This window comes from Squalius cephalus (assembly GCF_949319135.1).
Source record: "Squalius cephalus genome assembly, chromosome: 2".
NCBI classification, from domain to species: domain Eukaryota; kingdom Metazoa; phylum Chordata; class Actinopteri; order Cypriniformes; family Leuciscidae; genus Squalius; species Squalius cephalus.
Genome location: NC_137123.1, coordinates 22,353,356 through 22,380,563, shown reverse-complemented (window position 1 = coordinate 22,380,563; position 27,208 = coordinate 22,353,356). Strand labels below are relative to the sequence as shown.

General features: G+C 38.1%; 1 protein-coding gene and 1 long non-coding RNA gene across 2 annotated transcripts in view; both read left to right on the top strand.

Moving 5' to 3' along the window:
• LOC307146632 overlaps positions 1-27,208 on the top strand; it is a 108,406-nt gene that overhangs the window by 49,955 nt on the left and 31,243 nt on the right. The window contains exon 2 of the long non-coding RNA XR_013819136.1: positions 719-822. This is a non-coding gene — a long non-coding RNA (uncharacterized lncRNA). The remainder of the gene's footprint in view (positions 1-718; positions 823-27,208) is intronic.
• Positions 20,622-22,498, top strand: sox1b (SRY-box transcription factor 1b). Its single transcript, XM_079857639.1, has one exon. It carries the CDS (start codon positions 21,033-21,035, stop codon positions 22,059-22,061), a length of 1,029 nt encoding a protein of 342 aa, XP_079713765.1. The 5' UTR covers positions 20,622-21,032; the 3' UTR covers positions 22,062-22,498.

Sequence of the window (27,208 nt, the reverse complement as noted above, 5' to 3'; positions counted from 1 at the left end):
GATGTATGGGAGAAACACTAGTCTGTTGCCTGATGTGTTGATTTTGTGCTCATGTCCAGCTGACGGAGGGTTAACTGAATCAGTTTCAGACACAGAGGGACCAAGACATAACTTGGTTTGCCCATCAATCCTCCATCTGTCATAGTTTAGGTCACAACTGTCATCTAGTTTGTAATGCCATTGTCAAAGCTGGTCCCATTTAGGAGTGTGATGCGCCGTGCGGTATCTCTCCTCACAAAAGGAAGTCCAATTTTTCCTTCTGTGTTGCTTATCTGATGGTCCCAGGGATTTCATTTGATTGTAATTTTGATATGTGGAGTGCTTTTTCATGGCTTTTTCAGAATTTGGAGACTGACTGGTGGGCCTCCAGTAATGGAGGTCTACGCTGGCATATTTGGCAAGCCTGCTTGACCAGGTTATCAAATCCCTTTTACATCCAATCTCACACAAACCAAAGCTTATTAGCTTAAAATGGCTTGAATGGATAATATGGGATAATACACTGGCTCACAGGCAGTTTGCCGCAAGGTCGCGACTTTATTAAAGGTGAATGACATTCATGCTGCGGCTAGCATTAGCGTGCTAATTGTGAAGACTGTAATTAGCCTTGTATAGCAAGGTTAGTGGCCTAGAGAAGCGGCGCTCATTCTCTCACACAATGTCAAACGCACATCGTGGAGAAAAATGCTAATCTGTTGTTTGGCTATTGTGCTTGCAGACCTTGGGAGAGATGAGAGTGGACCTGGAGAGGCAGAGGAGCTAAGAGAGAAAGAATAATGGAGAGACAAAGCGTGAACTGAGCAAGACACAGCGGAGGAGAAGGTGAGCGTGGTCGATTAAAGGGAGGATGAGAGAAGAGATGGTGAAGTTTAGGATGACAAAAGAGTATTAAATGTCAAGGAAAAATATTCCAGGAAAAGCTCGATTGAGCTCACTGGAAGGGAAATTCCAAGGAAAATGAAAATTGTGTCAGTGTTTACTCACCTGCACGCTGCTGCTGTTATTATTATGGAATACAAAAAGGTTTTTTTTCTTTCTTTTTTTTTTTCAGAAATCTTTACACAGCTCTTTTCAAACAAGTTTTTTTTGTTGACCACACCTCAAAACTTTAAAAGTATCATATAAGAAGAATATACAAATTGTGCTCTAGTCTGTATTTCAAGTCTTCTGAAGCTGTATAATAGCTTTGTTTGTGTTACTGAACAGATTTTTTATTAATAATTACACATAATCTTACGTGTGGCCTATATTCACATCCAGAATTCAAAAACACTGACACAACATATTATGAATTTGGATGATTATTATTGAATAATGACTAGGGATGCACGATATATCTAATGTTATCGTTATCATCCCAATAAGAAAATTTGTCTGGTCTATTAAAACCGATAAATAATGTATTATTTGCTTAAGCTGAGGCACTTCAGATGCACACTGTTCACCATGATGGTTCTGTATTGCTTGAAATATGATTGGAATCACTTCAAAAATGAAAGTACAGTAAAGTGCAACATGTGCAGCTGTAATAAAATTATAATGAGAACATCATTATAATTGTGTGCTTGGGACATGGATTTTAATGGTGAGACTTTTGTTTTTGTAATCAGGCTTTAAAAAAGTATTTAAAAATGTGGGTTTAGATTTATCGGCCAATATATCGGTTATCGGCTTTCAAATATAAAAATGTATCGGTATCGGTGCATCCCTAATAATGACTTTTTTGGTTTGTTCCTTTTCCATGAAGATTGTTCGAAGCGATGTATTTCAAACTCCAAAATTAACACACACAAAAAAATATATACATATAAAAATGTAATTTAATTTAATTTAATTAGCACATATAAACTGTATGGTGTTGTTGATTTTTCCTGCATTTTGAGCTTGACCTGGTCAGTATGAACTTTCATTAAAAGATAAGAGTTGCATAGCAATTCTTCAAAAAGTCATACTTTTATGTTTCATGGAAAATGTAACTAACTAATATGAAACAGGTGAGTAAATGACAGACTTTTTATTGTTGTGTGAACTATTCCTTTTAGAAAAGAAAAGATCATTATAAATCAGATTTTTCCTGAATAAAAAAAAAAAACTAAATAAAGCACACAAAATCTGACAGAACGCTCAAGGCCTTTCCAGAGTCCCTCTTTCTTTGTGTAGAACTTCTGAGTTCAGAACAGTGTGATTAAGCGCTGGACAATACAATACATCTCCTTCCAATGTCATGGACTGTGAAAGAATGCTTTGATTCCAGTGTTCTCTCTTTCCTTCAAAGGACGATAGCGGAGTTTGTAAAGTATTATATTGTGAGGGAAACAGTGCCTTTTCCTGCATGTTTTTCTTGATAGTACTGTAGATTCAATCAAATCTGAAACTGGACCCAAGTGGTTAAAAGAACAGCATATGATACTATAACAACTAAATGGTTGTGCTATTATAATTAAGGTGAAAAATGTAAATTCCAAGTTAAATACATATGGATCTGCTTACTTTGTTACTTAATTTACTTGGTTTGAATTCATGGTACACCTTCAGCAGAGCTCACGCGAACCAGTTATTCATATATTGCACAGAACCGCATCTCTGTGAAAGCATGTCATACTCAGTTCAATTCAAACATCATCTGTCGTTCGCCCATCAAACTGCGCTTTCCCTTCAGATGCGATGAAATCTTCCAGAAATACCAACCGACTGAAGATCGATGCAACTGTCTACTCAAGTCACCACTGTCTGTGTGTTTTTAGATTGTAACAATAATTCATCTGTGCAACGGTTTCTGCTTCATCTGAGGGAATAAAAACCTTAATGATTATATTCAACATAATTCATATTTATATATAAATATAGTTAGATACGTTTATTATGCTCCATGGAAAATGTAACTTACTAATCTGAAACAACACAAAACACAATTTATTATTATATATTTATTAAATTACAGATAGTTTCCATTCCAATTCCATTCTTTGCCCTATTATTCCCATCACACATCTGCTTGGAGAGGCTGTTTATATATAAATGAAGAATATACTTGAAAAGTGGAAATAAAGTTCCAAATATTTAATGGGCATATATTGAAATTGATGATTGAGAGATGTTCAAACAAACATTCCTCAAAAGCCCTGATGTGTTATATTTGATACTCACATTTTTATACTAAATGTTTAGTTTTGGTCATGTTGTTATTTTGGAGGCCTTATACATTTCCGTATCAAATATGATACAGTAGGTTTCATAGAGTTGGCACTTAGCTGTCAGAGGGATGTTATGATGCGGCAACTAAGTCTTTGTTTCTTATATCAGTTCCCCCATTATCAATTTCTGCAGGTCTTTTTAAGCAAGACAACCTCTATTTTGATAAACGCCAGTCTCACAAGATTTGAACTCATGAAACGGGCACATTTTAGTTTAAAATTGTGTGTGAAGAGAGTGTTTCAGAATGATAAGACAGACAGAGAGAGTGAGTGAGTGAGTGTATTAAAGTGAGAGCTGAGGAGTGCTGGTCTAGGTGAGAGCGGTTGGTAATTGTAGTGATTATAGCCTTTGCTTCCTCTTCACCCTCTGATGCTGTAACAGCATATCGTTACCTTCAAAGACTGTGAATAGAGACCCCATTACGACCCTATTCTCTCAACATTATCTCTCTGACACACAAACAGTCTCGGTCTCACACATACTCTATAGCCCTGCTCGGCATGTTGTATAAGAACATGCATATCATCTAATAAAACTACCTGCAATTTATTAGACAGAGAAATGGTGGTCCAAAAAGGTTTGGGGAAGGTTTTCCAATCCAGCCCACTGTCCTGCAGATTTTTGCTTTAACCCCAGTTAAACATGAACAAGCTAATCAAGGATTACTAGACTGCATCCAAAATTGCATACTCTCTTCTCTTAAAGTCCACCTGTGGTCAATAATTGTATCCCTTAAAACCAACGCTATCTCACAACCAATTCGTACGAGTGAGTACGAGGTGGCTAATTCGTACGATTTGTCTAAACCCCAGTGATGGGTAGGTTTAGGGGCGGAGTCAGAGGTAGGTCATTCACTGTAAAAAGTGAACAGCTGGATCAACTTAAAAAAATACTTCAATTGGTAACACCTAAAGAAATTAAGTTTTCTCAACTTAAATTATCACGTTTTTCATGATAAAACATGATAATTTAAGTTGAGAAAACTTCATTTCTTTAGGTGTTACCAATTGAAGTAATTTTTTTAAGTTGTTCCAACTATTCACTTTTTACAGTGTGCGTACGAATTCATACGACAACTCGTATAGCAAAAAACGTACAAATTCGTATTAGTGAGGACCTCATAAAATATGTATGAATTGCTGTGAGATGAAAACAAATTATTCGTGCCTTAAAATAGCTTGAATGCAACTCTACAGCCTTGCCTCATTCAGTATAAGCGGTTCTATGAATATGCAAATTAGCCCCGCCTCCACCCACTCACACCAGCTCAGAGATCCACGTTGACGTGATTGGCTACAAGGGTGTTTGTGACGTCAGAAACACCAGCGATTTCAAAGCGCGTTTTTGAGACTGACTTTGGTGCAGTTTTAAGGAGAAAATACTCAGCAATGGTGTTGACTTATGAATTTGCACATGGTTTGTCTTCAAGCATATAGACACAAAACACCAAATAGACACATAAACAACATTAAAAGTAGGATTTTCATCACAGGGGTACTTTAAGTTGGTACTTCTTCTGAATAAGTACTTACTTGAGTAAGTAATTACTTCATGAATGTGTGTAGTATGAATGTAAACCATACGTACTGCATTTGTCATGCTGTCATTTACAACTTCTCTTCCATGGCATTATGGGATAGTAAAGTGTCCATCGGATGTGCACTTCAGGACATCCGGGCACTTTTTACCCACTGTTGAATACTGTTAATTCAGACACACTTCACATACTGCTTTTTCATAGGGGAACTGGGAAGTGTGCCTGTTCGGATGCAGGCCTTGAGACTTCCAGACCAACATGATCTCATGAAAACGTAACTATTTTACGTAGTGGTGATTTTTCGATCGCTTTTCGATAGGTCGATCCCTAAGCATAACCGTCGATGGGGCATAAGCAGATTGTATGCAAACAACCTTTGCAAGTTGAATGAGATTGCACAAATTCATACATATTGTCCACCAATTTGTCAAATTGTGAAATAGTTATGAATTGCCATGAGTGTGTTGTCCAGACAAGTTGGAGCTAAACTCTGCAGGACATTGTTTATGCAACATTATTGTCAGTGAATAGTTTTCACAACATTATTGTCAGAATGGTCTGATTCTATGGGTCTGTCACGCGAGACTCGTGCGCTGCTCTCACGAGGTGTTTAATAGGAGGGACAGCGCGTGAATCACTCAGCGTCTCCAGCTAATTACTCGCGCCTTCAAGTTAATTAACTGCGAGCAAGGAGCAGGGAGGGAGGACTAATTAAGCAGTGCTTAAAAAATCACAGGATGAAACAGCATTATTCTAACCCGACTTTTTTTAAAAAAAAAAACAAGCTGAAATTGTTTTGACGTAGACGAGGCGCGAGACACTGGGAATCATAGACATTCAATGGCGACTCAGACAATATTTGTGGTAGTCACCAGATATGGGATTCTGTTGGACAAAACAAAACATTTTTGACAGTTTAATGTGTTTTGTGAAAATTTTAATTGAACTTTTCACAGCAGTTTAATAATTTGGCACCACGAAAAAAAAAAAGAAAAAAAATTAATAAGACACATCCATGGCAATGTTAGCATAATGCCCATGACATGTTTTGTTGGCTTAGAAGAATCTGTAAAAACCAAACAAAACGTCTTTGGCGTGACAGTTGTCCAGTATAATCCAGTGTGTGTTTGTATGTATGAGAGAGAGAGAGAGCATGTCAGCTTGACACATGGAAAGGTTTTATTATTTGCATTATTTTCGCAGGTAAATACCAGTATCCCACTTTTTTTTCCCCCAATGCTGACTCTCTATTCTGATGAATGACAAAGAACTTTCTCTCTGTCTCTGTCTGTTTGTCTGCTGTGACAGCACTCTGACACACGCTGTTTTGTTCTCTTTATTGGAGAGCAGGCTCTGGTTCTAATGCCTGCTGGAAACCTGTATAGAACTGCCTGCCTAATCCATTCTGTAGGCGGAAAACATCCTGGCTATTCTCTGGCTCTGTTTAGTCCTTTTTCAGCAGAACGATCAACCTATTGTGTTAAGGCAATGCATAGGCTATTCGTTAACAAGTTCTCTGTTCAAATATGTTGTTCTTATTATTTTGGTGTATTTATCTATACATATATACACTTCAATTCAAAAGTTTGGAATTTTTAAGATTTTGTTTTGGTGATTTTGCTGCTCAAGAATCATTTATTATTATTGTCAATTTTGAAAAATGGTTTTGATGCTTAATATTTTTGTGGATATTAAAAGATTAAAAGCAAAACAGTTTTAATTGTAATAATATTTGACAATATTACTGTTTTACTGTATTTTTGATCAAATAAACGCAGCCTTGGTAGTACATATCAACATATATCAAGATCATTTGATAATTTATAAAAGGCGAGGTTGTAAAATATCACATAGGGCAAAAATTATACTACTAAAAATGAAAAATTAATGATATTTGTTGGGAAAAAACGTGAAAAATATATTTAAAAACTTTTATGGAAATAATTTTTATAAAAAATATCATTTTAAATATGACTTTTTACTTGATGCCAATTTTAAGAGCTTTTCAAAACCACTGAAAGTAATTTTCCCCCTTTAAAAAGATTTTCATATTTCATATGTCATATTTTATATTTCATTGTGATTCATCACTCCACACACATCTTCATTCTGTCTTTGATGTTTTTCTGAGACAGCAATGGCTTTTTAAGTTGTGCATTTGCTTAAATTTCATTAATTTCCTCACCAATAATTTGTGGTTAAGACAATTAAAAGCTTAGTGTTTAGTCTTTTTGGGTTTGGCCCTTTTTTTTTTTTTTGCCAAGGAGTGTGTGTGTGTGTGTGTGTGTGTGTGCCAAGCTCAAAACAGCTAAACAATAAGCTTTTAATTCTCTTATATACAGTTGTATTTAGTATATATTGGTATATATCTTATGTCACCGAGTCTTTGGGTCTGGTAATCATAGTTTGTATGATTATGATTACTGTTGTCAGATTAAGGGTTTTAATTGTCTTTGAAATGTTAGCCTAAATGACTTATTAAAAAATAATATGAACAGTTTATACATATAAACATTTCATAGATGAACCTTAAAAAACAGGCTCTGTCTAAATGCCACAGACCAAGATTCACTTGCTTTTGAATCACTATATGTGCTTTATGTTTTGATATAATTCATGTTTTGCACCCAATGCGGCTAAAAAGCATCAGATATCCCTTGTCAGATGTTTATTCCACATAAAATCAACATTTGAATCTTTTTTATTTATTTAATAAAACGATATCCGATCTCTCCATTTTAGCTGAATGCTAAAGAGTGTATGTAAACATTCGGCTCTTGTGTAAGGAGTTTTGATTGACGTCCCAGACAGACAGACTTCTGATATTCAAGGCCCGGCTCTATTATGTGGCATAATGATATGTCTGCTTCTCTATGTGCATAGGGGCTGTTTGTTTAGTGCTTGCATTGGCTGCCGTGCGCGTGTGTTTGTATATGTGTTGAGCATGGGGAATATAATCTTGTGTAAACACCGAGCGCGTCTCTCAGGTGGAGTTGTATGAATGAGAGACAGTCTCAGTGAGGTCTCAGAGAGCCGTGTGTGTCGGTCCATGTGAATGGGAGAGGAGTCTATCTGTGGAAACAGGCTGCAATCAGAAGCTCCTGCCTTTCAGGCTTCACAAAAAAGCAACAGTCTGACTGTTGCAATTATGTATCTTCCTTTGACTTCCTTTGAACTTTAGTCAGTCCTCTGCATTTGATTTAGGTTTTTTGGTAACGCTTTTCAATTAGGCCTTATTAGTTAATAGTAATTCATGTGCTTACTAACATTGAAGTTGGCATGAAACTGAAGTTTCGATAGTTTTTGTTCCCTATCCGAGTGAAACGGCTTTTCAAATGAGGGGGAAAAAGTAGGGTGGGACTTAATTTTGTCCATTGGGAATTGATTGGGTTGTTGGATGGTTGTGGTTTGCTATTGCTGTGATGTCATGTGAGTGACAGGTTGTCCCGCCCTCACGCCAGTGAACACATCATCAGAGAAGAGAAGAGATGTTGTTAACTAATTGATATCACCATATACTATAGTTAATTAGTCACAGTACATTAAGACAACTGTTTTGTATTAGTTTTCTGAAAACTTGTTGTTTAAATATGCAATTGAGGTATTGTGTATGCACTAATTTGCGTAAATTTCCAGCACATAAATCTGAACGTTGGATAAAGCCAGTTTCAAAATTATTGTTTGATTTTTGTTGCCATATTAAAAGTTAAGGTGAGTTTGGATATCTCTTTTCATCACTCATAAAAAATACTGTCAACGGGCAGAAAAATAAAGGTAGCTTATGTTTAAAAACCAGCGCATGATGTAAAAACTTAAAAAATATACACTCTCGGAAAAAGAGTTTCAAAATCTGTCACTGTGTACCATTTAGGTACTAATATATACCTTTAAGGTACTAATATGCACCTTTTAGGGGAAAATAAGGTACAAAGGTGTATAAAGTACCACCCAGCTGTTGTAAAAAATAATAAAAAAATAATAATAATATAATATAATATAATATAATATAATATAATATAATATAATATAATATAATATAATATAATATAATATAATATAATATATACACACACACACACACACACACACACACATGAGTGTAGTTATAGGGTGTTGTAAGTGCTAGTAAAGTGCATGGGGATTTCTGGCACAGTGCATGAGAAACAAAAAAAACTTATTCTGAGAAAAAAACGGAAAGTCATTAAAATTACAAGATGCAAAAGTGTAATATAATAAACACATAAATGTGCATTTTGGATGTTTTCTTTCCACTAATCTGAAAGAAGACGTGTTATGGAAAAACGGAAGCAAAATAGCAAAAATCACTAAATGGTTTTGCCTGTATATTGTCTTACCTCAATAAAATTACAATTCATAGTTCATGTTTGCTCAGGTCCATTAGGCTAAATGATACGTTTTGATTTGATGAGTTTCTTCTGCTGAACACAAAAGAAGATATTTTAAAGAATGTCGGTAATCAAACGGTTGACGGTAGCCATTGACTAAGATACTATGAAAGTCAACTTTTTGATTACCAGCATTTGTTCAAAATATCTTCTTTTGTGTTCAGCAGAAGAAAGAGAATCGTACAGGTTTGGAACAACTTGAGGGTGAGTAAATGATGAACTATCCCTTTAACTAAGATGAACTAATGGAAAATAATTGCAAAGTGTTACCACACTGTAATGTTTTTACATTGCTTTAACTTTCAACTTTTTTATACTAAGTAGTTAGTAATAGTTTTATACTTTTTATACTATTTATATTGTAAGTTATTCAACTCAACTTTTAAAATCAGTTTAATGTAATTTAAGTTGAAATGACTTAAACATCCAAGTTGATTGTACTTAACAATTTAAGGTAGGAACTTTTTATACAGTCCAGGTTTTTTCCCAGTTTTACAAGTTTTGCATAAACCCATATGTCCGTTCACATTTTGCCTTAGAACTGATAGGATGTGGAGTTTGTAGCCCAAACCGACCACAAACCTGAAAGCTGAAAGTTTCCCTTCTGTACCTCGCCTCCGTTTAAATACTCTAGCAGTCTGATGCCGGCGTGACTGCAAGGGGTCGGACCTACACCAGACAAAACCAACACGCTCTAACCCCATCATAATGCAGGACCTCTGGGGAATAAAGCTGCTCTCTTTTTCCCACATCCCACCGTGCTCTGGGGCGCCTTTTTGTTTACACTGCCCTCACAATGAGCGCTATAGTGGCTGCCGAACGAGCTTGTATGGGAGTGTTCTGGGCCTGAATGTACAGCCAGCCACCGGCCCTGCTCTGAATAAACCCCTTTGAATATTGCCAAGACCCCCGCTTGCATTGTTCTGCATTATTCCCCGTACAATAGATATCACACTTTGGAAGTAATTTTAAAAAAAAGGGACGGGTGAATCAAAATAGTGGTAGCTTTTAGCTTTTGTTTTCTCCCTCTCTCTCTCTTTTCTTTCACTCCTCTAGCTCTCTTTCTTTCTTTTTTTCATTTGCTTCGCGCCCGCCCCGCATTCTCTCTTCTCTCTCGCCGTTTTTTCCCCAGCGCCTCATTCAGAGTTCTCCATTATAGCGGCAAATTAAATAAACCACTCCATTGCCTAAAGAGGCTGCGGCCCGGACTGAACCAGCCTAGTTTGCGTGGATCAGGGGAGCGGGGCAGGCGAGCACGCTGGGAGAGAGCGCATCTCGCTGGGCTTACTCCACCTCGCTGGTGGTTCTTCAGGCTGAACGAAGCAAACGCTTTGAGACGAAGCGGAGGATGAGGAGTGGATGGGGGGGGAGTGAAGAGAGGGTCCCCACCCACCCCTCTTTCTCCGGTGGACAAAGGAGCTTTCTCCTTCCTCCAGCCCCCCTCCTCAAAAGGGCAGCAGGTACGGGGCATGGATTTTTTTTTTTTTACCCCGAGGTGGGTCGTGGGATGCTGGGGCAGTTGTAGGGGGGACAAAAGGGGTTTATCTGAAGGAAAAAGAAATGTCTGGAGAAAAGTGCCAGCCATGACAGAGGAAGAGTTACTCAGAGTTAGACTCGGTTTTATGCAAATGCTGCAAAATACAGGAAGTGTTTATGCTATGAGGGCGTCTTGGAAATTTCTTTGCTTTTTGTTGAGATTTCAGACTCCAGGGTGTATGTGATCTTGATTATAGGAGCTGTAATCATACAGCCTCTTTTGGAAGTCACTTTATAGGTAAATTGTAGGCTCACGTTTTTTCAGCCTTCAGATTTTCATGTCTAATTCAATGGGTTACTTGCCTTTTCTTTATATTCATTTGCAAAGTCTACTAGCCATTTCTGAGTGAAAATCGTTTTGAAGTAAACCTTACACCAAATTTTTTTCAGTGTATGTTAATGCTTTCATTTTTTTAATACAGATGTAGAAGCAACAAGTGCAAGTGGAGCTTAAAAGTGACCCTTTACACCTGACCTTCATTTTTAGGAATAGGAATAATGGTGTAATTGAATTTGATCTGTACTGAGGTTTAATGTGTTTTTAGTTGTGGTTGTATTTAGAAGGTGCAGCGCCCGTGTTCGCTTTCATACCGATTATTTTCTGTGATTAAATTGGATTTGAATTAGCAGTTAAAATATATTTTTCTCTTTTTAATGTTTGCATGTCACTTAGAATAAATACAATCTCAAATGCAAGTGGGCTATTAAAGTCGGCAGATCATTTTTTACCTCTGATTTTCTTTATTTCGAGATACATCTCAGAACCTAGTTGTGGTAGCACAAGAAATCATTTATGAAGAGAGAGAGAGGGAGAGAGATAAAGAGAGAGGGAGATAAAGAGACTAATGGACAACCTCTGAGAGAGACAAAACAAAGGGAAGGAAAGGCCAGGTAGTGAGAGGTTGGCTTTGAGCACCGTTGGGCATCAGCCTGGATGGAGCAGAAGAGATGACCTCATTTACAATGACTAAAAGAGGAAGAGGAAGAGGAGGGGAGTTTGAAGAGGGGCCGTCCCGCTGAGAAGCTCACACTTAGCCCCGCTCGGATCTGATCAGGGCCCAAACTAGCCTCAGATGGGGGTCTGGTCGCCTCATCCCTGCCCTTTCTGCCAAAAGAGAAAAGAAAGAGGTCCACTGAAAGTTCCACTCCAATGGTGGGAAAGAAAAGAGAGGGAGGGAGGCCAAATAATGTGGCCCCTGGGAGGACTGTGGGTGAAGTGTTTGAGATGGTGGCAGGTAGGGGCGAGATTTCCAGCAAGGGAGACTGTGGCAAAAATGCTTGAAAGATTGAGAGAAAGAGCTGGAGGGAAAAGAGTAAGAGACTAATAGAGAGAGAGAGAGAGAGAGAGAGACAGACGAGAGGTCAGGGGCTCCTCTGAGGTCTGACATTTGAGGCTAAGGACTGTTTTATGAGTGTTGTTAGCGTGTCAGGTCCAATTTGCAGGGCTTACAAGGCAGGGTTAAATAAGATTAGCAGCTTTACACACGTTCACCAGATTCCGCTGCCGCCCGCGCTTCGCCATCGTTTAATAGTCAGCTGTTTTTTTCCTTCTCAGCAGGAGGTCTCTTAAAAAAAAAAAGAGGGTAGCTTTCATTTTTGCTTTGATTGTTTTCTAATGACTTTTATGTGTCTTATGTATATATTTAAATAGCTTTGACTTTATAAGGCAGTTCTGTTTTATTTGTTTAGTGTACTTTGGATGATGCAAATCTCACAAAACCTGTCAAGAACATTTCTAGGTCATATTTCAGCCCAAAATCGAAATAAATAAGAATATATAAATATAGAGCCGATTTCTTTGCATTTTGATGTTTTTTTTTTTTTTTTTTTTTTACACATAAGCACATGACAATTAATCAACCTGCTAAATTCCATAATAAAAAATAATAATAATACTGTCCAGCCCAAAATCTAAATAAATATAGAAACCTTTTTTTCTTCTTTTTTTGCATTTTGATGTTATTTCTTTTATACTTAAGCACAGTGCAAAAAAAAAAAAAAAAACCCAACCTGCTAAATTCCCTAATAATAATAATAATAACAATAATAATAATAATAAATAGAGATAGACTGTTGTTCAAAAGTTTGAGGTCAGTAAGATTTTTGTAATGTTTTTTTTTTTTAAGAATTCTCTTATAATCACCAAGGCTGCATTTATTTGATCAGAAATACAGTAAAAATAGCAATATTGTGAAACATTATTGCAATTTAAAATAACTATTTTCCTTCAGAAATCATTCTAATATGATGATTTGGTGCTCAAAAACATTTCTTATTATTATCAGTGTTGAAAACAGCTGCTTAATATTTTTGTGGAAACTGTGATACATTTTTTTTCAGGATTCTTTGATGAATAGAAAGTTTATTTAAAATATAAATCTTTTGTAACATTAGAAATGTTGTGACTCGTTACTGTCACTTTTGATCCATTTGATGCTAAAGATAAAAAATAAATTTAATTTCAAAAATCTTACCTCAAACTTTTGAATGGTAGATTTTTTTAATTGTAAAGAAACAATATATCTTGTATATAGCAATATATATAGCATTCCTTTGAATATTAATGAGAATCTAATGTGATAAATGGGAATTACAAATAACTCCATAGTTATTATCCCTACTGAGAATATGGTGCTATGATGTGCTTCATTTGTGAAACACCTATCTATGCTTCAGCACTTAAGTACTGTAAGTATCAGATGTGGAAATCACTGCAAGTGTCCAGTCTCCAGTATAATATCTCCCTCCTCCTGCTCGGCTACAGTACTCATTATTGCTCCGGCTCATTTCTCTCTCACTGAGCGGCGCAGTGGCAGGGCAGCATCACATTTAATTTAATTAGTCCAGCTGCACTGGCACTTGCGCCATTGGCTGGTATTGTCAGCACGTTTCGTACCGTGGCACACACAATCACTGATTGCTTTCAGATAGGGAGAAATATAATTAGGGTTTTGGAATGGCAGAGAGAGAAGGAGGGGGGTGTGAGGGGTATATTAGAGCCTTATTAGTTTCATTTGAAATCTGTAGATAAATAGGAAAGTTTTATTTGAGGCGTAATGAGATTGTAGCTATTTGGACAAGGATGGGTGACCCTTGTACGTGTATTACAGAGGGATTATGGGTAATAACACGCTATGGCTGCGAGAAGTGGGGTATTGATCTGAGGCGTCTTTGATGTTTGCTACTAAGAAACACTGCTACTTCTCACAATTCAAATGTGAGTATATTCCAAAAGGACTCTCAGAAAAATCAGTCGAAAAACGGAAAAGGTACCAGTAAATGTTCAGTCAGGTCAGCATTTGTTTATGGACATTTAACCCTAAAAATCATCAAAATGCTTGTGAAATATCAATACACTCTTAAAAATGAAGGTTTCAAAAGGTGATTTTCGCAGCGATGCCATAGAAGAACCCTTTTGGGTTCCTCAAAGAACCTTTTTTTTTATTAATGCGAAGTACATTTTTAATAATGAAGATCCTTTTTCACTATAAAGAACCTTTTGTGCAATGGAAACGTTCCATGGATGTTAAAGGTTTTTATTTATTTATAACATAGTACATTGGGCCCTATTTTTACAGACTTTTCTTAGAGAGTAGCTGTTTTTGTTTCTGGTGAGATGCGACATAATTTAAATCCAGCCTAGACCTTTTCTTACTCACTTTCAAGTCCTTATTTCATTTGTAATCCACCTTTGGAGACCCATCCAGTGGCAAAAACATACAAAAGTACATCAGCTAACAAGGCCCAGCTTCAAAATGGTTAACCAGAGATACCTTTCTTTCTCTTTACTGGTGCATAGCAACCACTGTGTTAGAGCAAAAAAAAAAAAAAAAAAAACACGTGAGCCAGGAAACTCCTGTATGAAGACACTTGTGCTTTGTCAAACCCCCATCAGAATGACACCATCATAACCCTCTAATGAACCTCATGATGCCTGAGCATAATTATGTGCAAGCTGACATTGTTGAATACAGTAAGCACAGACATTAACACAGTAACCTGAGTGAGATCTGCTGACTGCTCATTATGCTTATTGAGGATCAATAGAAGTGGTGAATGAAGAAGAACGGAAATCTGTCCAAATGGATTTAAAGATTTGAAGGGATTTCTTGGTGAATTGTTAAATGGCTTGCTGTGCTGGACTATTGTGGATATTTTGTGTCAGAATAGTAAGCATCAGTATTTCACTCTTTTTTGGTATTATTTTTAGATTATCCTAGAGAACCTTAAAGTCAGCATGAAACGGAAGTTGCAATAGTCTTTTCTAATCTATTGTGTTGACTGAAAAACGAGAAAACATGTAGGGCGGGACTTGATTTTGTCCAATGGGGAATCGATTAGATAGTTGTGATTTGTGATGTCATGTGAGTGACAGGTAGTCCCGCCCTCACGCCAGTAAACACGTCATCAGAGAAGAGAACATTTTGAATAAAGACTTCCAGGGCACGGATTCATTATTAATAGTAAATACTGCAATATTCCATTAAAAACAAGAGCTATCAATTTTATGACGTAACAAAATGTAAACCTAAAGCTTTCTATTTCAGACAGTTGATTAAGAAATATTCCACTTCTTGTGGTACAAATTACAAACATAATGTTGAGCAAACATTTCGATTTTTTTACGGTTATTGTAAGTTGGATAGTTGGATAGCTAGTTGGAGAAGTTGCCAATATCAGTGTAATGTTCTTCAAAAGCATTTTTGTTCTTCTTACACATTTTGCATATCTTATATTTGACTGGGTTAAAATTAGCAGTCAATCATCATTTATAGTGGGTATTTACAAAGTTGGCTAACTTTATTTCACCCAGAAATAGATCATTTTTTCCCACACTTAAACTGCACGCATATTTAAATTTAATAAATGTTTGTTTTAATTAGTTATTCATGCCAGGGTTGGAAGCATCCTTACAATAGGTTCAGGCGATTTAGGTATGTATGTGTATGTGTATAAATGACATGCTGTGTTAGTTTTATTCTATGATTAGTAGTTTTTTTATTTTTTAGAAAAGCCTTTGGGACCCGAGATGCAAATTAGCTTATGCTCTCGATGTGCAATACATATTTTCCAGTTTTCGACTGGAATCATGTTTTTTTGTATTGTCCCTATATCTTTTGTAGAGCACAAAAGGAGTTATTTAGCAGAAAGTGTCCGTACAGTGGAAGTAAATGGTGACTTTGACTGTTAGGCAAGATTTTCAGATTTTTTTTTACTTATATATATCTTAACTTATATATAAATGTCTTCAGAAGACTGCAATACAATTTCTTGTCTGATGCTTTTATGGTGTTTTTGGTCTTTTTTGTCCCTTTTTTTGTCAAAAAGTATCCATTTGTCCATCATATGGGTTAGGAATAACATGAGGGTGAGTAAATGATGACAGAATATTTGGTAATATTAATGTACCGTATCTATTAATTAATACATATCAATATTCCTAATATAATATTAAAGGATAAGTTCGCTGATTTGTATTGTTCCGATGTCAGTATGTAAATCAACAGTGTGTGCTCAATCTCCACGTTAGCAAAAAGTCAACAATTTATAATTTAATGCTCCATTTATCATTCAGCAGCAAACTCAATATGAATCCCTGGTCAGTCTAAAAACCCTAAAACATTGATTTTACTCAACATATCCATCTATATTACAAGGATTCAAAGACACGCTGCTACTGAATATTAACTCATTCTTTCTTCACAGAGGCCACTGAACATCATCTTATGTTTTTCCTTTCAAAGATCCTTAAAGCCTTCATGCAGATATACCATAGTGTGTATCTATTACTATTAACTGTAGTTGTGGCATTGGGATTTTTACCTTCCGCCCGTACAGTAGCTCTGACAGAAAGTGTGACGGGTAGCTTAAGCAAGCATCTGCTGTAAAAGGAATGCCTTTGATACCATTAGCCCCCGTGGCGCGCTAACATGTTGTTTCTAGAAGCTTCAGCTGATCCTGTGAAGCCGGCTGTGGTGGGAGACAACTGTGGGCTTAGAGATTCCTGTGCTAACAGCAGGGAGATGTGCGCATGCAGGCGGAAAACCATACAGTGATCATAGCCCGTGTGTGTGTGTGTGTGTGTGTGTGCACAACCTTTGATCTTCTGATGAGCTGCTAATTTGGTCTCAAGGCCAGTCAGTGTGTGAACATGTTTCCATCATTTCCCTTGATTTGTTTATCCTGTTGGACCCCCTTGAGAGTCATGTTCGAAACACATTTTGCTCATGCGTCGCTTACGGCAACTAATTAATTAAACTCTTAAAGGGACATCATTTACTCACCCTCATTTCAGTCCAATCCTGAATGCATTTCTTTATTCCGCTGAACACCCAGCCTGATCTCGCGGCAATTCGTACGAATTCTACGAGGTGGCTAATTCGTACGAATTCATACGACCTCACTCGTACGAATTCGTACGATTTTTGCTAAATCGTACATATTTTACGAATTGCCCAATTCGTATGAATTCATACGAATGACCTACCCCTGACCCCGCCCCTAAACCTACCCATCACGTGGGTTTAGACAAATCGTACAAATTCGTACGAGTGAGGTCGTACGAATTCGTACGAATTAGCCACTTTTTTATCACTCGTACGAATTTGTACGAATTGGTCGTGAGATAGCGTTGGAACACCAAAGATGATATTTTGAAAAATAGGTTCTCTTTTTTGTCTCTCTATATACAGTGAAAGTTAATGCATGGGTCCAGTGTTTTGGACCCCACTGATTTTCATTGTATCAACAAAAATGGTTAAAACATTCTTCAAAATGTCGAGTTTTTATTTAATTTTTTCCTACAGAATAGAGTAAGTCTGAGTCAGAAAGAATTTAGTGAATTAACCCTTTAAAGCCTGAAATATTAAATAATAGTCAGTAATAGTAGATATTGAATATTTAGACAAAATAATGCAATGCAATACAATGGTGATTAAGAGATGTACAAATAATCCTCAAAAGCCATATTTCATACTCACATTCATGATTTAAGTATGGATAATCAACTGAACCTAAGCTTGTGCAACCTCCTGACCCTGATCCTTATTCCTGGCATTTAAAAAACATTTATTTAAATGAAAACTGTCACCGTTGTGTTCTTGATACCCAAAACATCTCAGACCAGAGTTTTGTGATAAGGCCAGGCCTTACTTCTATTCTTTCCTACACCTTCCCCTTCTTTTACTTGTATAATTGAAAGCATTCCAGCCTAGAGGAGCATCTGACAGCATATAAAAGTACAAAACTCGTCTGTCAAGACATTGATTAGGTGCATCCGAGTCTATGCACTGTTGCTGAAAACATGTAATTAGCCCTTATTAGGTGACTTTGTGAAAGAATTTGATAAATATGGTTTAAACCCCTTCTATTTGACATATTTTGAGATACAAGAGACTAATATACAATTCCTCTGTGCTTTATAATGGACTCCAGTAGCTTTGTACTAGGATAGAACCCCATGCATTTAGGAGATCCTGGACAACCTGTATAATATAGAGATTATATTGAGATATTGTGTAAAATGGATGTCGCACACTTTGTATGATTGTTGATTCGACGAGGGTCATGTGCAAACTCCCTTCTTCTCCTGAGCACAACCCTATCATCCCCCATGCCTTTATAGTCCTCTCAGAGTGTCAGTGTCAACGTGTAAATCATACGGAAATAAGTCTGGAAATTGAAAATGAAGCTGAAAATATGTGTGTGAGACAGCCCCTTCTCCCCCCCACACACGCAGCCCTTGCTCGAGTTTCCCCTCCCTTCCTGTTCAATTATGTTTAAAACGCGGTGGAGAGCGAGAACAGGCGCACCTGACAGATGTTGACCATTTTTAAACCCTGCTCGCTCTCACAAGTTCAAGAGACTCTCTAATTCACTTTGCAGTCGGGACATAACGGAGCGACGCCACTTACTGAGCTTTTGGAACACAGACCAACACACAAGGATTTTAGTGCTATGAAGCTCAGTTCAGGCTAGAGGCACTTGCAGTTCACCAAGCTTATAGTGCATGTGATTTCCATTATATTCTTTATTGGGTTTCTGTTTCCTTGCACTTTATTGTGTTCTTCCTATAGCCGTGGTTCTCATTCATGGTCAATTATTAATATAAATAATAGTAATAATAATATTATATTGTTACATTTTTCTTTTTCAAATGGTCACATTAGAACATTTGATCTTTTTTTTATTACAAATATATGTAAGCCTACATTTAATAATTTAGCAGACACTCAAATGTATGTAGGCCTATTTATTTTTGGTATATAAAATAGCACACACTTCAATAATGTTTTTTTTTATGTGTGTGTGTGTGTGTGTGGGGGGGGGGGGTCTTTTCTTTTTAATCATTTTATCTGGACTGGAGATTGATTCGATGGACACTTACAATTCTTTCTTTCATTTATTCATTTAAATATCTGTATCTTGACACCATTGTTAAACCAGTTGTGTAATCCAACAAATAAGGCATAATTGACTGATGGCAACACCTTTTCCACTTCCACTGATGGGTGTGATGATTAACACATTAACCGATGCGATATTTATTTTCCGCATCGGTTCACAATTAATGGAGATATTCTGAGAGCAAGTCTTGTGTGAAATCTGAGCGACTCCCTCAACGCCTCCCAGGCCCTTCAATATCACGCACCTCACATTTTCACGTTTAAAAAAGGGTATTTGGAGAAACTCAAAATATTCCAAGGTTTTCTTCCATTTTTCCATAACTATTTAACAGATTGTGGTCTGTGAGAAACTCGCACGTGCAAATTTGTTATTAAACAGTGAAAATATATGTGGGGAAAAATAACTTGTTGCTGTGATTCGAGTAATAGCCTATGTCGCCTGTAGTTTCTATAAAGCAGAGTTTCTTCAGTAGGACAGTGCGCTGCTGGTCCTCGTATGTGCACGTCCAGTAGACGGCGATCACACTCTAAATTAATGTAGAGAACGAGGTGACACATTTTTGCTTTTCATTTGCACATTTTGTGGATCAAAATTATTAGATTTCCGACAAAACAAGCCCAGGGAACGTGAATGGCCTTCGTAAATGTGTTTGATCTTGTTTTCCACTGATGACGTCAAAGCGAACCGGGGATTATTTTACGTGTTTTTGAACTGAATTGCGGAGTTATTATTTTTTTTAATTCATTGGGAAGAATGTATAGCTACTTGTGATATTGTAGCCTATTGTTTAAGTCAACATTTCCGATACCAATAAAAAAAGTGCTAGGAAATTGAGATAGGCTTACTGCAGCGCTGGGGGAAAAATAGCATGCCAGTTAGGCTACTAACAAACACCAATTACTTTTTTCTTCTTTCTTTTTTTTTCTTCTTCTTTTTTGCACACTAACCATTTTTGAGCTGTTCCCCACTCTGCACTTGATGACAAAAGGCCTCACATGGCACATGCACTGGGCGTGAGTCACCTGTTTCTTAGCAACCGTCACAACATGAAAACACCTGTGGCACCAATTTATTCAAATAAGGGACTTTATAAGGATTGTGATAAAAACTGTGATAAATAATGGAAAATATACTGGAAACGTGTGTGTGAGGGAAAATCTCTATATAAAAAACTTTAACACAAACAGTCTGTTTGCGGAGAGGTTTATTTAATTCTTATTTGAGACATTTGTATTGTTGTGGTTAAAATAGTTTAAATAACGTTAGTGTTTCAGGCTAATTATTGCGGTTCACATAACAGGAATTGTTCTGATAGAAAACCATATCAGCTAACGTTACATGAAAATAAAAACCATTGCTCACATGTTTTGAAGTCTCCGGCGTTTAAAAAAGGCGATGTGTTCAGTAAACATTAGAGCCAAAAAAAAAAATAAAAAAAAAATACCGATTTATTCCAGTGAAAAATGTACCCCAAATAACGTGTCAACAGTGGTTTGTAGCCAACTGTTTACCTTCCGCGTGCAGCAGAAAAACCCTTCAGCTGCGCCCGTGGCGCGCGCGATCTCTCCCTTGCTCGTCACCTGACCGCGAGCCATATGCAAATCAGCCCCGTCCTCAAACGCCATTGGCTCTCTCTCACTCATTTATTCCCTGTCAAAGCGCATCATATGGCCGCTCTTCCACTAACTTTTCTAGCTTGCCGCTGAAAGTAGCTCAAAGACAATTCTGCAGTGCACTGGATGTGAAAATCACCCCGAGAGGAAGTTAGAATAAAACAAAAGGGAGACGAGCTGCCGCAAAGTTCCCATCCATCATCCTGTGTTTGGATTGTACCCGTCTCCTGTTCGAGTGGCCTCTTTTGTTATTAGGAGGTTCTACGCGTGTGCGCCTGCCAGCGGACGGGGACGTGTGAATGTTTCTGTGTGTGAGCTGAGTAAGTTAAAGCCGGGTGAATGTATAGCATGATGATGGAGACGGACTTGCACTCTCCAGGAGCCCAGACTAACACAAACACGGGCCACACGGGACCCAACAGCAAAGTTAACCAAGACCGCGTCAAGAGACCTATGAACGCGTTCATGGTGTGGTCTCGGGGTCAGCGCAGAAAAATGGCTCAGGAGAATCCAAAGATGCACAACTCGGAGATCAGCAAGCGCCTCGGAGCGGAGTGGAAAGTCATGTCCGAGGCGGAAAAGCGACCCTTCATTGACGAGGCGAAAAGACTGCGCGCCATGCACATGAAGGAGCATCCGGATTACAAGTACCGACCCCGGAGGAAGACCAAGACGCTGCTCAAGAAGGACAAGTACTCTTTGGCGGGTGGCCTGCTCGCTGGATCAGGGGGCGGAGGCGGCATGGGGATGGGGATGGGGATGGGGATGGGTGCAGCGGGGGTCGGGCAGAGGTTAGACAGTCCGGTGGGTCACGGTGGCAGCACCGCGGCGAGCTACGCGCACATGAACGGCTGGACCAACGGCGCGTACTCAGGCCAGGTGGCGGCTGCCGCGGCTGCTGCCGCGATGATGCAGGAGGCTCAGCTCGCCTACAGTCAGCACCCAGGCAGCGGAGCGCATCACCACCACGGGCACCACCACCATCCACACAACCCCCAGCCTATGCACCGCTACGAAATGACGGCTCTCCAGTACAGCCCCATCTCAAACTCTCAGAGCTACATGAGCGCCTCGCCGTCAGGCTATGGGGGAATATCCTACGCGCAGCATCAAAACTCCAGCGTGGCTTCATCTGGGGCCATCGGCGCGCTGGGCTCGCTGGTCAAATCGGAGCCGAGCGTAAGCCCTCCCGTTACCGCTCACGCTCGAGCCCCTTGTCCCGGAGACTTGCGCGAGATGATAAGCATGTATTTACCGACGCCGGAGGGAGGGGACCCGTCCGTTCAGAGCAGACTTCACGCTGTACCACAGCACTATCAAAGCTCCACGACGAGCGTAAACGGAACCGTTCCACTGACACACATATGAAACGATTCGCAACTATACGCATTCAGACTCGAATAACCAAATATGTACCTCTTTTAGAGCATAACTACCTTTTTTGTACAGAATGTCTGTTCTTGTAAATTTGAAGGTGATTTTATTTAAATATAGGCTAATACTTAAACTGAAGGGTGTCCTCGGGATGTTTTGTCTGAATAATTTGTCCGGAATGACACCATATGCGTGAGCTTTACACATTTGCGAGGGATTAATTATTCTTTTGTGAGTGAGTGAGTGAGTGTGTGTGTGTGTATGAGAGAGATGGTAGGCTACTATGTTTTAAAAAAAAGAGTGGTTGCAACAGTGAATAGTCAAAATACAATGTTTTTAAAGTTTTCTAAGATTTTTCTCTATCACACTTTGATTTGTCAACACGTGAGTTACTGTATTTGCTCTATTCCTTATTTGTTTGTTGTATTTTTTCCCCCTTGTACATTGTGAATATATTACAGAGAAGATTGATACACATCTGTAAATATAATTCGGATTTGCCAGGAAAAAGAGGAAACGTTTTGCGTTGATGTGAGAAGAATAAATTTGCTTTTGCTCTGATTCTGGAAAGTTAGTTTGCTGTGTTGTTTTGCTTTTTGCGAGCTGGAAATCGAATATTCTAAATGTGATAACGTTTATATGTCTGTATAAACCACTAAATTTAGTCACTCTCTGACTGAGCTATTCTGAACCTTTTTTTAAAATATTGGGACAAAACAATGTGTAAGAACGAATTATTCAATTGGAAATATTTTCAGCCCCTTATTAGGCTATTTTAAATATATAGGTGTAGCATTCAGGCTATCAGATATAAAATGTTAAATTGAAACATATTTTTGTATCTTCAACTGAGGTAAAAAAAAAAAAAACGACTGAAAATTGTATGGGACAATACGCATATGTAGGACCACGTGCAATTGTGTTTATTATTATTATAAATCACGTTTCCAAATAATTTTCCATTGCTATTACAATTTCTCGGGTAATATATATATATTTTTTTTTTAAGTCACTGGGAAATTTCAGTATGCGTGATGAATGAAGGCCTAAACAGGCTATATTACTCAATGAATATCACTTTATTGAATGTAAACGTTTTAAACGAGTTTTATACACTTATAAACGCTCCACTTAGATCGTGTTGTTGTGTCAGTCTAATAAATGAAACCTCTTCAGATCGCTTGATAATTACTATTTATTTGATGCCACTATTTTAGTTGAGCGTGATCAGCTGCTTTAATTGCGACAAAGCTATTTTACAGTAAGGAGACCTTCTGTATTTTGTTTCTTTCAATAAGCCTTCCGTGGCGTTGTTGCTGTGTCTTGATGCATATGATGGAGGTCAAAGTTCAAGACCTCTCAAAATAAAGAGTGTCCAATGAAAAACGAAGAACAGCAAATAGAGAGCGAACCACATTATTCATTGTTCAAAGGACCAACCCCTGTTTTTTCCCTGTGAGCCCCGGATTGTGCAGACATATGCTTTAAATCCGCTCCACTTCAATTAAATCCGCCCGGGTTCCCGCGAGCCACTCATGACTATATTTACCGGATATGGAATAATTGCGTTCTAAATCTTCTAATGGAATTAAAAATGTTACTGTTTATTTCCACTTTTAAGAAGAATTCTATTTTTTTTTTTTTTTTTTGCCTTGTGGCTTATTTTCTTTTACTAAAATTGACAACCTAATTTTCTTATAATTGAATCAGTGGTGGGCCGTCAAGCAAATGTTGCTCGTATCCTCCGTGGGGTGTCAGTGGGATTAAGATGAATGCAGAGTACGTGGCAGAGAGTGTTTTGTGTCAGGGAAAGAGGAGGATTAGACAGCCCTAAAAGCTGAACCCCCGGGTCAGCGACAAGTCACATTCTTATTACAATGACACCCACCGGAAGAGTGACGTGACGCGGGAGCTTTCCCGCAACAAGTAGCAGGATTCAGGGAGCTCTTTCAACTTCAGTTCTTTTTTTCTTTCTTTTTTTGAACTCCACAGTTTCACTTTAATGTTTGTGACAAAAATGGATAGGACTAAAGCAAATTAGTTTGGGAACAAATAACGTAACTATTTTATTTTTAAAGAACGACAGGATTTTTTTTTTTTTTTTGTGGACAGGACACTAAAAATACTATATAATTTTATAGACATTTTTCTTATTTAAAGAAAATATATTTTAAAATAAACTATGTCCTCGCATACACAAGGATAGGGCAATGCACAACATTGTTGTTCTTGGCAACGCGGATTTGCATCCAGAAACAAAAAGAGTGAGCCCAGCTTGGGCACCAGTCCAGCAGACTGGCAAATCTCACCCTATTCACCTTCCCCGTTTCCTGGCAGAAGTAAAGAATACAACCGCAAATACCCCCAACACATCTATAATAGCTAGACAGACCTTTATCACCTTTACACCGCCATGTTCTAAAGTGAAATGGTAAAAAAAAAATTGGCTTGTATATTTTGTCATTTGTAAGACCGGCGATCCTTTGCACTCGCTGTCATAAATGTTCCTAATTAGCATCGGGTTTATCATACCCCTGCATGTTTTCTTGCCTCTTCAGAAAAAAAAGCCGGTTGCCGTTCTGCTACGGAAGATTACGGAGACAGATTGCAGAGGACGAATGTGCGGCGCCAGATTAGCGGGGAATAGAAACAGCAACTGGGCCAATAAATTCCTTGCGCGGGCCTTATCGTGAAATTACACGTTGACATGTTTAACAATCTCGCAGTCTTTTTTCCTAATCCACAAACCTCCAAGAGGCACGAGACGTTATGTGCTACAGTCGCTTTACACTTGGTTAAATGTTTCTACCGAATAGGCTAAAACCTAAATGTTCCACGAAATATTAGGGGGCAACTTTCTTTCTCTTTTGTTTAAATTACCAGAAATAAAAAATGTATTTTTCCTCTAACCTTTGTGTTTGTCTACTCTTTATTGAACGTGAATACGTGAATCACGATAACCTTGCAAATCCGGCTTTTTAAGATCATCTTTCCTTACGCCGTATAAATGTGTCCAAACGTTTGCATTTCAATAATGTTGAAATCATCCATTGAGATCTATATGCACTGCACTTGTAACTATCCTCAAAAACATACTATATGAGACTGACATGGAGCAGATCTAAACCTTCCATTGGGGAGAAAGATGATATAGACATTTAACACATTTATTATTTAATATAGGCTTAATTTCATATCCTATTATATAATATAAAGTCGTTCTACACAAAGTGCATTCTTTTGTCATATAAAAACAGGTGTGTAAATGATTTTTTACCAACACTTATAATAAATAGCCTGTAAAAAACTTTTTTTCTTTTGTCAAATAAACTTATAAATGAGGTTCATATAACATCATATTTTGAGTTTCTGTTGATGAAACCAGTCTCCTTCATTGTTTTAACTCAATTTTTTTATTTCAACGAACTCAAAATTTGAAGGCAACCAGGTAACTTACTTTTTTATGTTAAACCAACAATATATTTTTTACGGTACTCCTGCGCATCAAAAATGCTGGGTTGTTTCAAACCAGTCCAATATGGACAAAACCATCCATTGGTTTAAATTAAACAATTTAAACCTATAGGTTCATTTAAACCAACGTTTGGGTTTGTTCATATTTGACCAACCCAGCAAGATAGTGTTTGCAATGACTTAAAATGTGCATAATTTATAAAGTGTCCCTTTGTTTATGACAAACTGAAGGCAAGGAGAAGGATCCCTTTAAGCATGTAATGGGTTTACGAGTGGTCAGAGGTTCTGGTTAATTTACGAACGTTTTTTACGTTCTACTTAGGCAAAGACGCTCGTAGGAAACGTGCCGTAGAGATTAAGTACATGCGACTAAAGTTCTGTTCAGCGCTTCGGGAAGCACACGGTAGTTAGCGAGTTATCTCTTTCTCTTAGTCTCTTTTCCCCGCATACACACACACAACTCTTCCTCTCCCCTGTTACTGTCCGCCTGTGCGAGGGCCTGCGGCGAAGTGATTGTGAGAGACTCTGTTGGAATTTGGCAGCGCGCGGCTTTGGAACGGCGCCCCACGCTGACTGTCATTCAGCGGGCCTGCGCGACTCACTGTGCAGTTGGGAAGTGTCGCACATCCGTGCACTCATTGGCCTTACAAAGCTGATTACAAGCATCAGCGAATTCCTGAAGGCAATGAGAGGCGATGCAGGTGCACGAGAGGGTAAGTTCCCGGTTGGAACATGCGCGGATGAAGCTGAAAGTTGTGAACATCCAAAACAGCCTCACCCAATCAGACCGTGAGATATTGCCTGTCTGAAGCGAATAAGTGCACTAACTTTAAAAAGACTGGAAAATGGAAACCATCTTTGCAAAAATATATTTCTGAAAATTTTTTTTTATATTTCTATGATTGAGAGACTTACTGGCGAAAGATCATTTAACAGTCCTTCGAGGAGCTTTGTGTTAATATTATGTGGATGTTTCATTCATTTAGGAATGTTTTGTTCAACCTCGATTTGGAAGTCATTTGAATACACACGTGGATTAAAAATATTTAAGTTAGTTTTGATTTTCTAGATTTTAAAATATTTATTTTTATTATCCCAGACATCCTTAAACTCAGTCCAAATACGACACCTTTTGTTTAGACTGTAATCCAAGGTCTAAGCAGCCTCACGTCTGTAGTTTTGGCTAATAATTTTTGCATCTAACCCACTTTTCGAAGGGCTGACAGCAGTCTTGTGCTGCTGTCCTTAAGAATGCGACTTATGTCCACAATGAAGTGCCTGTGGGTTTAAATAACAGATTAATTTCGAAACGTTTTCAGAAACGAATTATATAGCCATTCAAATCGAGAGGAGCGCGAGATTGGAATCTTTCGATGCCTCTTCTTCCTCACGTTCCTCGAAGGGAGATCCGTCACCTGAGAGTTGTCACCCCGCTGTCACTTGCTGATTAACGGACAAAAGAGGTCTCCCGGACGGTCTGTGGCAGCCAGTCAACCAGAACGGACTATGCAAATAGCCCGGAGAAGGCGAGAAGATGGCGAACACTGCTCTCAATTGTTCTGTGGATTCCACAGCTTTCCGTGCGCAGCTGCAGTTGCCCAGGACACTATTTTGCATTCGCGAGCAGAAACCTTAAATGTCTCAGCTAAACAGACATCTGAAACGGT